Source organism: Scatophagus argus, chromosome 10, assembly GCF_020382885.2.
Source record: "Scatophagus argus isolate fScaArg1 chromosome 10, fScaArg1.pri, whole genome shotgun sequence".
NCBI lineage: Eukaryota > Metazoa > Chordata > Actinopteri > Scatophagidae > Scatophagus > Scatophagus argus.
This window is the reverse complement of record NC_058502.1, coordinates 22143534-22155569: the sequence shown is the minus strand read 5'-3', so window position 1 is coordinate 22155569 and position 12036 is coordinate 22143534. Positions and strand designations below refer to the sequence as shown.

The window sequence follows — 12036 nt, the reverse complement described above, 5'->3', positions numbered from 1 at the left end:
GAGAAAATACAGGGGCCAGGTTCTCTGCAGACACAGCTCAACAATGGAGGTAAAAATAAAATACATACTACTGTGCTATACTATCAAAACTACAACATGAACTGTCTCAGATTTCACTGATAAATCACCTGCTGTAGGTCCCAAAGTTACTGAAACATCTGCAATTAGCCTTCATGCCATACTATGAAATGGTATACATGGAGGGGATCATTAAAAAGTATGTCATGCACTGCCGAGTCTTTTTTTCTGTTACAGGAAGTTACAACTTCTGTCAAGGCTGACATTTTCAGAAAAATGTTGAGAAGTTTAGGGAATCACAGAAAGTGCAGTTTTATTCAAACGACATTGTTGAAAGACGAGACTTAAGTGAAGGCCTACAACAATTTTCACACACAAGTATTTACAGAGGGACAATTCACAATGGGTATAACTGTGTTTGTATGCGTTTTAGATTTTGTTGATGCTGGCAGCGGGCAGAGTGGATTTGTCCAAGTCATCAAAGTAAGGATGAGTCATGGCCTCGCGCGCCGAGATCCTCTTTGGTGGATTGTAGGTCAACATTTTCTACAGCAGAGAAAGAAGACAGAAGAAAGGGGCAATAATGTCACTCACAGGAAGTTATGTGGAAAGACTAGCCATTTAATAGCAAACGTCATGCTAGTTTACAAGACCAACACTACTTGTTAGGTTGGTTAGCTGTAGCTGCTGGCTTCTGCTTTGGCACGATTTTAACTTTACTATTTTTTTTCCCCTCCCCGCCAGTCAATCACAGGGCCAACACACAAAGACAGACAACAACACACTCTCACACTCACACCTAGGGGCAATTTAGAGTAGCCAATTAACCTAATGTGCATGTTTTTGGTATTGTGGGAGGAAGCCGGAGAACCCGGAGAAAACCCACGCAGGCACAGGGAGAACATGCAAACTCCACATAGAAGGGCCCAGACCGGGATTCGAACCTGGAACCCTCTTGCTATGAGGCGACAGTGCTAAGAAAGAATTACAGTGCTTTCATTTTTAGGTTTTAAAACAGTCAATACTATGAAACCCCTTCATCAACATGCTCAGTTTGTAAATAATCACCCAAATCATAACCTTTCAACAGGAAAACATTTTACAGTAATCTGGTGCTAGAAAAGACCTGATATAAATTCTTTAATATGTCATTTACAGGGAGCAACAGTACCGTACAGTTACAGGCCAGAGAAGAGGTAGACACAGCGACAACCTGACTTACTCTAGTTTACAGCTCATTATACACGCCTCCCCTGTCCCTGCCTGAAACGGTCGTGTGTTTGTTCGAAGCAACTGTAAAGCACCTCCATACTGTTGCCAAACTTGGTTAGGCTGCGTTTGGTCCTGGACTGGCCATGTCACAGTCTCTTTGCAGTGGTTTAGAGTGACATACCGTACGTGCGTGCGTGCTGTGATGTCAAAAAGCATACTTGCAAAATGTATCCAGATGGCAGGTCCGGAAACTATGTTTATCTGTACTGATCTTTGTCTGACCAACTAGTTTGAAGAAGAGAATGCTGCGAGGAAAATGAAAACGAATGTGCCAGTTGGTTTAGTCCTAGTCCTTACCGCCAGTAGATCCAGGCCATTCTTATCCAGGTTTTTCACCATTGATGATAGGTTGCCAGACTTCCATTTAGGGAAGGTGTTTTTGTAGTCAGGCAGACTCTCTACATCAGGCCATACATCATTGTTTGGGGTTCCCAGTGTCCTGAAAAGAACAGAAATGATCAATAAGTAAGTAACAAACTAGGAGGGAACAACAGGGAAGGCAGGTACTAAAACTGTGTTTCAACCAGACGACCCAGGGGCTACATATTAAAGTTCATAAAGTTTATTTGTTTTAATGTAGTTCTTGGTGTACCAAGGGTTCTAAACCTTCTATATAGCTAGACCTTGTATGGTCAGTGTGCTTTACTGACCAAATTATTACACAGCTCTTTGCTCTTCTTCAGATGCAGAAATGTAGATGGGAATGTGCAAAGAGGACTTTAATATTTTAACAAGTAATTAAAATCAGGAACACACCAAGGCTGCTGTTGGTTACCCATAACAAGATTTCAGCAGAAAACTGGCCCACATGTGAATACTATTTGCATTATTATTTTCCATAGTCTGGGTTTTAATGTTTTAGTTCACACCAGGAGTTGAACAGCTGACGAGGGTTCTATTAAATGCATGTATGTTCTCGTGCATACCTGAAGATCCTGAAGAGCTGGTCTATTTCAGAGTCTCCGTGGAACAGAGGCTTCTTGGTGGCGAGTTCAGCAAAGATGGTCCCCGTGCTCCAAACGTCAACAGGGGTTGAATATCGGGGCGAACCCAGGAGGACCTCTGGAGCCCGGTACCAAAGAGTTACAACCTGAAAACACACGCAAGTGTTCATTCAGCTCAGGGGGCATTTTAGAGGCTTTTTGTTTGTTGGTGTTGCAAATCAAATTCCTCTTATACATGTCTCGCTCAGTGTTGCTGATGGTTTAAAGTTCAGTTGTTTTAGTCCACAAATCCCAGTGGTGCGTGAATGGATTCTCACCTCATGGGTGTAGACCCTGACAGGAACACCAAAGGCTCGAGCCAGCCCAAAGTCTGCCAATTTGATGACTCCCTTATTGTCGATCAGGAGGTTCTGGGGTTTCAGATCCCGGTGAAGGACTCGACGACAGTGACAGAAGTAAATGCCCTCCAAGATCTGGTAAAGGTAGCTCTGAAAGGGTGAAGAATGAGGGGAGGAGATGGACACATGTTTGAATCAGCTTATATGAGCACACACAGATTCAAGTGGAGAAAAAACAAACAAACAAACAAAAAAAGTAGACCTTCTGTAACAAATGATCTAACATTAGGCAAATCTTTCAGGTCTGCATTAACTTTCCACATCTGCCACTGTCCATTCACCTTAAAGGAGTCAAAAGAACCATCCTCACTTTAGGAACCAACTAGTCGAAGTGAGGAGGGCGAGAGGGATCAAAATCGACACTTCAGCATCTTCAAATAACATTACATACTTGTCAATCATAAGTTTGCTTTTATTTTTTTCTTTTTAAACAGGCTAGACACAGCAGCATCTTGCCATCAGACTCGAGAATTGCACATGCACAACAACCTTTTGTGTAATGTGTAATTTAAGTGCCAATATCAGCTCCTCTCTCACTTCTGTGTTTAGCACAAATGTTCATATGATGCTGAAAATACAATTTATCAGTCAAAACATTTAACACTAAAATTTATATTCAACAACATCAGGATACAGAAATATGTAGAAGTTGTTCAATTTCCCTGAGGGAGTCATCGCAAAGGGATCAATAAAGTGAAGTCTAAGCATCGACTACTTAAGTAATGACATTTATTTTATTATTGTAGCCATTAGGCGTGTCTCTCAGCAGCTTGTATAGCACACACACCCTCTCAGACTCGACGTGACCACAGTGAACATGTCACAGCACATACAGTCTGAGTTCTCAGACAGTCGACATCTGGATTCAGCTATACATTCTTTTCATGAGCATCCCCATTCGCTATACGTGATGAAAAAGGTTGCAAGTTTCAGTAATCAGTGCTTGCTGGCTCACACTTTGCGAGAGCTGTGATCCTTGTGTGTATATGACTGTATAACCTGTTAGACAGGAATGGACTAACTGCCTCAAAGCAATAAATGAAGACAGAAATTCAAAAGTGGATGACTGGAGTCACTGTTCAGTTGTTATAAGTCACCATGTGTACATGAGCTATTTTTAGATTCCATAATCCAATTCAAAACAAACTCAACAGCAGAGCTGTCACATGACTGTCACATGACATGTGATATAAGATCTCCAAGATTAACTGCTAAGCGTTTATTAATCACAAACACACTTACCTTCACCAGCATAGGGTCCATGTACTGGCCAGAGGGGATGGAGTCCAGGTACTTCTTCAGGTCCATGGACAGGAACTCAAAGATGAGGTAGAGACGAGACTCCTGCATCAGGACATCCAGGAGTCTGGGACATACACAAACACACACACAGGTACAGGTCAAGGTCATGCTGTATTTATGTATAACCTCTCTCATAGACTGTAACTCTCAGTTCTTATTTGCGCACATATTTTATATTAATGGTTTACAATATGCTGTAAGCAGCTGACATGAATGGGAACCATGGTTTGTCATATGGCGTGAAAAGACCTTCTTCCAATTAGAATCTCAAGACAGACGATATGGTCATTGACTTAAGAAGGAAATCATCCCACACACCATCCCGGATCTTCCCCAGACCTCTGAAACTGTCCAAAACATTCACACTGGTCACATGTTTGACTCTCTAGGCTACACTGCACGGCCCTACACAGAGTGAGTCATCGGGGATGCAGAGATTTCTAAAGGTCATTCATAATAACCTAAAATCTGATGCAAACTAACATCTTGCCTGATCAGTTCCTACTTTTTCTTTTTTGCTTAATATGGTAACCTGAACATCAGGGGGAAAAACCACCCAAGCTATATTGTGAAGAGGACTGGTAAGGTGATAGGTGCCCCACAGACCCCCTGAAGGCTATCTTTGACCAGCAGGGTGTCAGCTTAACCATCTCGCAGCCTACAGTATAGTTTAAGGTACATTACCACAAGACTGAACATACAAACTGCTGACATTTCCCTCCGCTACTTGATACTCACAGCCGCTTTTCGGCTGCTTGTCCCTGTCCCTCACTTGTTCAAGTGCACAACTCATGTTTCATGTTTTTCTTCTCTGTGAGTGGATGTTTATTACAATGAGCAGAAAAGCTTTGTTTGAGGAAAAAGCTGCAGGCAGGAAGACTGCTGAAAAACAGGAGAGCTGTGAAATCCTTTGTCAAAGCGCAAGATGACTCGTTTGTCTGACTAATCAATCAGCGGTTTACTGCGTCATAAGTCCTCCTTTTAGTATTGTATCAGTGTGCTGTGTACGTGAACAGAGGGCTAATGAATAAAATGGGGTGCCACTGCCCCGGGTTTGCTGTGTGTGTCTGTGCACGTCACTTGGGTGGGTTAAATGCAGAGAACAAATTTCATTGGAGTGAGTTCCCTCCAATGACAAGATATGTCACTTTACTTTCCTTTCCTTTCCTTTCCTTTTGAGGTGCAACAATAACCATTCCAATGGGTGACCAACTGAACTGAACCAGACTGTTTGCTGTAAACAAGACTTCAGACTGCACAAACCACCTTCAGGCTGGAGTTTCACCAGCACTCTTGTTCAAATGCAATTATGAGATTGTGTTGTTGTATAACTGTGTTATGTATACTGCAAAGACAGTGATAGGCCACTATTGTTCTCGTGCCATGACGATTCTGGGTTGTATGTCACTGTTCATATGCCTGCATGAAGTGACAAACAGCAACAGCACACCAAAGAGCAACTGCGAATCACCACGTCGATTGGACATATGCCACTAGAACAGCAGCAGCAAACCATCTGTTTCACTGGGACGTAATGCAATGGTCTGCAAGGGTGAAAAAGCTCGATTCACTTTTAAAACCTTTAAATCTGACGGAATGTACCGGACAACGTTGGGATGCTTCAGCTCTTGCAGCAGAGAGACCTCTCTGACAGCGGTGCTGGGGACCCCCTCCTCCTCACTCTCCAGGCGGATCTTCTTCATAGCCACGACCTGCCCCGTGGCCTTGTGTCTGCCCTTATAGACCACCCCATAGGTGCCTGCAAGAACAGCAAGTCTCCAGTGTAGTCCCAGTCACATTCACTCAACTGACATTGTATAAACTTTACCAGCCACGACATTGTTGATAAGAGAGTAAGGCTAATAAGAACAACGTGGCTATACTTCCACAAAGCCACACTAGCCGTAATTTTCTGACTAAATTTAATGATTTATATGAAAACAAGAACACATTTTGACCGACCTTCTCCAATTTTCTCTATTTTCACGTAGTCATCCATTATTTCCTGAAAGAAAAAAAAAATGCTGTCATACCAACAGTGCTAATACAACAATTAGCAATCACTTTTCAGGAGCTTGAGCTTACGTTTTATTACAGACTTACATTTAAATACTACGACATTTTAGCGAATGACAATAAGTTAAAGAAGCTGTTTTTCTTACAGTGTACAATGTGGCCTAACTATCTCAAGGTTATGAAAGCTAAACCTAAGTTACTTAGACGTTGGCAGCTTGAATTACGCACATCACGTAACTAACCGTTAATTCAACCATTTACCGTAATCTATCGTAGCCTTTTAACTCAGCAATCAACTACTAGCTAAGCAGATATAAAACTCTTAACAGTAAAGCAACTTAACGTCAACTTACGCTACGTTGTCTGACGTTAAAAAATGCTCTATATAAGCTAAAGTTACACGTTTCCTTACATTACATTTCAGAATCGGCCGTTAACTACTTTTCACAAATGATTGTAACTTTAATCGATGGCAATGACATAAACTTTTACCTAGCCGTTACCGTTTTCTTCATGCTAAGCGGACAAGGTCACAAACGTTAGCTTAGCTAATGGTAAATTGTTAAGCCTATCTTCTGTTGATTTTCTAGCGACAGCAGATCCACTTTCTGTCCAGATGGAACGTTTTAAAGCATCAACTGACCTGACAAATCATCTGAATCTGAATCATCACATTCTAATCAATATAAAATGGAATCAAAGTTACCTGACTGTGCCTCGTTTCGTATCGTGTGTATCCACTGTGCACAGACGGCTGCTGGAATGCTGATAGACTCTTTTGAATTGACCGCACTACAGCAGCAGTTCAAAATAGACCAATGAGATCAAGCGACGTATTTCAAAGCATCCAGTCAGAAAACGGGAAACTGTCACGTGGGCTGAGCGGGAGCGAACGCGCCGACGTTATTCTGAAATATTACGTCCCGAGTTTGGTCTTCCAGGCACTGAAGACTTTCCTCTCCTAACCTACAATAAACCCTAAAAGCCTTTATTCTGTGAGTAGTGTTTCAACCGCTTAAACGTGTCGTGCCTTTATTTTAATTGAAATGATGACCTAATTTAAGATTAGGCTACATTCTACAAGCTTCTATTGCTTATTCAGGTTGGTAAACTTTCATTATAGGCCAACTGTTTGAAAATCTGACACCGCCTACATAATACTGAGTTTTTCTTTTGCCATACTCAAATATAAATTTCTATCTTTTGTACTAGAATGTGTAAGCATCTTGTTTTCTTTATGTCATTTATTTTATATATAATTTTATTTCTATATTTTTGTTGAATACTAACAAAATAAGAAGTAACAGCTGTTTCGTATTGATGTGGTGCTCAAATATCACTAACCAGTACAGCACGGCAGGCCTACTAATGACGACAGAAAGACACTGCAACATATTTGAGGTTTATAGAGAGGCTAATGAAAGAAAGACTGACAAAATACTGAATGTCCTCATAAACAGACGTCAGACAATTGGGACTGGCAGTCACACCTCCTACACTCTTAGTGCTCAACGTCAGAGTCCCCATGGGCTGTGTGCTCGGGCCCCTCCTGTTCACACTTTACACTCATGATCACATTCCCAGATACGGACAGAACTTTATTGTGAAGTATGCAGACAACACCACTGTCACTAGCAAGATTGCAAACAGCGGTGAGAATTTATATCGGGAGGAAATCAATAAATTTGCAATCTGGTGCGTAGAGAACAACCTACTGATCAATCAACAAGACAAAGGAGCTGATGGTTGATTTTAGACAAAAGAGGCAAAGACACACACACCCTGTCTACATCAGTGGAGCTGGGGTGGGGCGGGTGAACAGTTTTATGTTCCTGGGAACATCACAGAGATCCTGTCATGGTCATGACATGTCTCCAGCCTGGTAAAGAAAGCTCAAATGATTGTACTTTTTAAGGAAATTTCCAAATTCCCATGTCATGCCATAGAAAACATTCTGACTGAAAACATCATAAACTCATGTGGTTCACACACTCTGTAGTGTGTGATTAAAGCCACCCAAAGCATCACTGGTACCCATCTATTGATCATCAGCCATATTCATAATAAAATACTAAAAGACAGCTCCCACCCCAGTCACAGCCTGTTCTAATGCTGTCTGGTTGGAAATACACAAATATCAACCCTGTTTGTAGAATGATAAATGAACCTTGTGTTTTGTAATGATTAAATTTGGATAGCAATGACATTAAACCTAAAATATTAATAGTATAGTATAAGTAAAATAAAAATTTGCCAGTTAAAATGAGTACTTATACTCTGTCGATGAATAATGAAATGATAATAAAATAAAAAAATGGACTGCAAATGAAACTGTTCTTACTAGCAGTTACTTTGATGCATAATTGAAAAAAAACATGCATAATTTAAATACAAATTTCATCAAACTATTCATAATAGTAGCTTTTTCAAATGAACTTATTCATTGATATAATATGTGTGTTTCTGATGACCTCAAATGTGGTTTGAAAAATCAACAAGCACATCCTCTTTAAACACCATGTTTAGCTACAAATGAAGGCAAGTGAGAGGCAGCCGAGTTGAGCTGTGTGGAGCCGACCTTCCAGCCCCAAACCTGAATTTATTCCATTTGAACATGTACATAGAAGTTACAACCACAAGAGTCTTAAATCAATGGAACAATATAGTTGTATGTTTTTTTTGGTTTTTTTTTTTGTTTGTTTTGTTTTGTTTTTTTGGTTTTCTTAGTGATTACTGACTATTAACAACATTAACCCTATATAGCAATATCTGTGTTCCCTGTCTCATACTGTCAGTTCTGTGATTAAGAATAACAACAGCCCTCATTTACAACCCCCTTTAAGTGTTTACAAAATATAAAAAGAATAAATAACACCTCCTCAGAGATACAGTAAGATTCAAGTGATGTAAGAGACATACAAACAACATCTAAATGAGCAATAATTTCACTACAGACAAAGTGGGATTCATCTGTTGAAACCTATTCTCACCTTTTTCTTATTTACATATAATGTACAAAAAGCATGCCTTAATTCACAAGGGTGATGGACCCTGGAGTACTAAAAGAACGGCTTGGAGCAGTAAAATCTGTATGTCCTCTGTGAGATACAGGCTGGAACAGAGGCAATATACTTTTATTACTGTGCTTCACCAAACAAGTGGCCTTCAAGAAACTCAGTGTGCCCAATCATCCTCTCTGCACCTCCATAAGTAGCCTATGCATCTCCAGTATTTTAGGTAGCCTATTTATTCACATATTTTGTGCAAAAATCCACAAAAAAATCTCATATGATCATTAGATTATAAGATAAAATTATTGCATGAAAAAAAAATGAATATGTTGTTTAATTTGACAAAGCAAAATGTTATGCAGAGTACAATGCAATTCCAGCAGATTTCCACGTGCAGTGCAAATAGTTATTGTATATATTTGTATCTAAATGAGCATAAATTTTTTCCACACAGAAATTAAACTGATTTGAAAGTGCACCGACGATACAATTGGTAAATACTGTGTCTGAAGGTAAGATTAGTCTACTTTTCAGGAAGATTATCACTAATATTAAAAGCTAAACTGAAGAGCTACCTCCTGGTTCTACTTTGACATACTTGTCTCACAGTAGTTGTGCACTCTATTATAAAAGCAGAGCAAGTGTCTAATAGATATTTCAGATGCAATGACCCCTCTTTTAAAATGTTAAACCTGTCTTGTGTTAGCACCATGGACTCTTCTGTATATGAGAGTACTGACCACAACAGACCTCAAATCACAGCAAGTAAGCCGAGGACTAAACTGTTAGGTTTCCTGAAAGGAAACTCCAAAAGATTTCATGACACGGGCCCTCATTAGGTTAAATAACTCTAGTCAAAGCATGCAGCAGACACTGACTGTGATTTCACAGAGGCAGGGTTAGGAAACCTAGCTGAGCTCGTGCTCGCGTTCTGATGCCTTGCTTTTGACTAACCACGTCCACCAGCAGTATCTAAACAACTTGACCAGCAACTCAACTGTGACAGTTACGTACTAGATTTCTGGCATGACGGAGAATGGAGTGAGACTGATTCATTTGAAACTGAAAACAGGCCACAGACAAAAGGGCAGGAAGCAGCTGACTGAGGCCTTGAGAACTTCGATCCTCCTGCCAACGTCGATCTGTGAGAAAAAAATGAAAGCCAGAACAAAATAATTAACTTTACTATTAGAAGAGCCTCACCACACCTTTCCTGATTGTGGTGCTAGAAAAAAGGCCATAGGAGTCTGAAATTTCTTGTGTCTAGGCCAGAACATTTGGAGAAGGTGGAAGGTGGGTCTTAAGAAACAACATTATCTTTTTAAAAACATGACAACTCATCTTCTTGGAAACATTAGTTTCCCAGATACCATGTCAAAGACCAGAGTGCTAGCTGAAGATTTTCACTAACTGCTGATGTTAGGGGAGAGGTCAGACCAGAGGATCACCAACACTGTGTAGAGTCTTTCTCTGGAGATGACCATCCCCAGCAAGCTTAACATTTGGTCAGCCATTGCTTGTCTCACTTTGGGCCAAAACGCTTGACCGAACAGTGAAGCAACACTTCTGACCCAAGGCCTCGCTGCTGCCAGGACAAGAAGTTCACGTAGCACTAAGGAACTCTAAATGAGAACTAAAATCATATCCACGTATACTGTATATGTTCAATGACAATTCAAAACAACACACTGTATTCATCAGTTTTTAAACATTAAAATAATACCGGGTATTTTAGTCAACATGTGTCATGTGCACAGATGATGATTTTGTGGGACCAACAATGAAGTAGACTTTGTACAATTGATTGATCAAAGAGTCCCCACCTGTCTGTCTGTCTGTCTGTCTAGGTCTGCACTCAAAGACAAGTTTACCATGCAGTGAAGACTTCAGGGACAAACACACGAGATGTGTCCTCCAGATGCCATTAGTCACTCAGCTTGTTGAGTTGTGATTGGACGGGTGGATGATTTAATGTTCAGGTTGGAGACAGTAACAGTGTCTTCTCTCTCTTTAACTCTTTTCTTTCCGTCTTCTTTATCGCCTTCAAAGGCCACCTACTCTCGGTCTCTTCTTCTTTCATATTTCTTTGTTTATCTCCCCTCCACTTGTCTCCCATGGTCCCGCTCTCTCTCTCTCTCTCTCTCTCTCTCTCTCTCAGGCCAGAGGTCAGATATCATCAGGTTCAGCAGACTTGGCAACTTTTTAGAGATGAGACGAGGTGGAGAAGCACAGCTTCAGGGTGTATGGGTTGGACCCATCTGAAACCACACACACACACACACACATAAACTTGTAATTGGAGCATTACTCATGTCCTATCACAGATAAAAGAGTATAAGAAATGTGAAAGGACTTCAGAAACTGTAGTACAGAAATGCCAAAAGAGTAGGCTACAGCTAAACGTTTAAAACAGTTTTTTACATAAGTTCTACTGCTGTGTGGTAAATTTATGAAAATGACTAATTAGTCAAAACAGGTAAAAAGTAGGCCTGCACATAGAAAATAGAAGTGCGATAATAGTTTAATCAAAGCAAGAAAGGTTTGCATCTGTTCATGTAAAAGAAGCTGAGGCATGGTGTGATGTCTGATCATAGCCTCATTAAACACACACACACACACACACACAAGAGGAGAGTGTGTGGGTGTGTGTGGGGAAGATGCACTGACTATGGACTACAGTCTGGAAGCTGAGCAGAGGAGATGTTTGTTTTTCTTCCAGGGCAGAAGTCGATGCTTACTTCAGGGATAAAGCGATAACCCCACTCACTTTTCCAACAGTTAAGAAGCACAGTTTATTAACTTTTTGCACTTCTCAATGTTGCTCATCTTCTTCTCACTTGTCACCAGCTGCATCATGACAGAAAAGTCTACTGCAGCATATGGGACTTGTAGCTGTTGAATTAGCAGAGCTTAGCGTTATAATTTTTGTCAATTAATTTTCTGGTTTGCATGCATCTATTTTTAGGGAGCAAATGTGAGAGAAACCTGTTAAGCCCTGTGTCATTTAACCTTCATGACTGATCTGCTTTACTTAATCATGACCATAGCCAAATATAGCTTATTATAGTTCAGATG

General features: G+C 40.5%; 2 protein-coding genes across 5 annotated transcripts in view; both read right to left on the bottom strand.

Annotated features, from left to right (window-relative positions):
• Positions 1-305: 305 nt before the first annotated feature.
• Positions 306-6771, bottom strand: cdk1 (cyclin-dependent kinase 1). Of its 4 annotated transcripts, none has more exons than XM_046402288.1 (8): positions 6657-6771; positions 5897-5939; positions 5537-5693; positions 3875-3998; positions 2552-2722; positions 2217-2380; positions 1588-1729; positions 306-564 (listed from the first exon to the last, which is right to left on the bottom strand). In XM_046402288.1, exons 2-8 carry the CDS (start codon positions 5931-5933, stop codon positions 448-450), a joined length of 912 nt encoding a protein of 303 aa, XP_046258244.1. In that variant the 5' UTR covers positions 5934-5939; positions 6657-6771; the 3' UTR covers positions 306-447. The 4 variants fall into 4 exon arrangements, with proteins under 4 accessions (XP_046258244.1, XP_046258245.1, XP_046258243.1 ...); XM_046402289.1 differs by lacking the exon at positions 6657-6771 and adding an exon at positions 6443-6576; XM_046402287.1 differs by lacking the exon at positions 6657-6771 and adding an exon at positions 6454-6561.
• Positions 6772-8508: 1737 nt separating this feature from the next.
• LOC124065876 (heterogeneous nuclear ribonucleoprotein L-like) overlaps positions 8509-12036 on the bottom strand; it is a 36943-nt gene continuing 33415 nt past the window's right edge. The window contains exon 14 of the mRNA XM_046401745.1: positions 8509-11219. Within this exon, the coding sequence (XP_046257701.1) occupies positions 11164-11219 (56 nt within the window). The 3' untranslated portion in view covers positions 8509-11163. The remainder of the gene's footprint in view (positions 11220-12036) is intronic.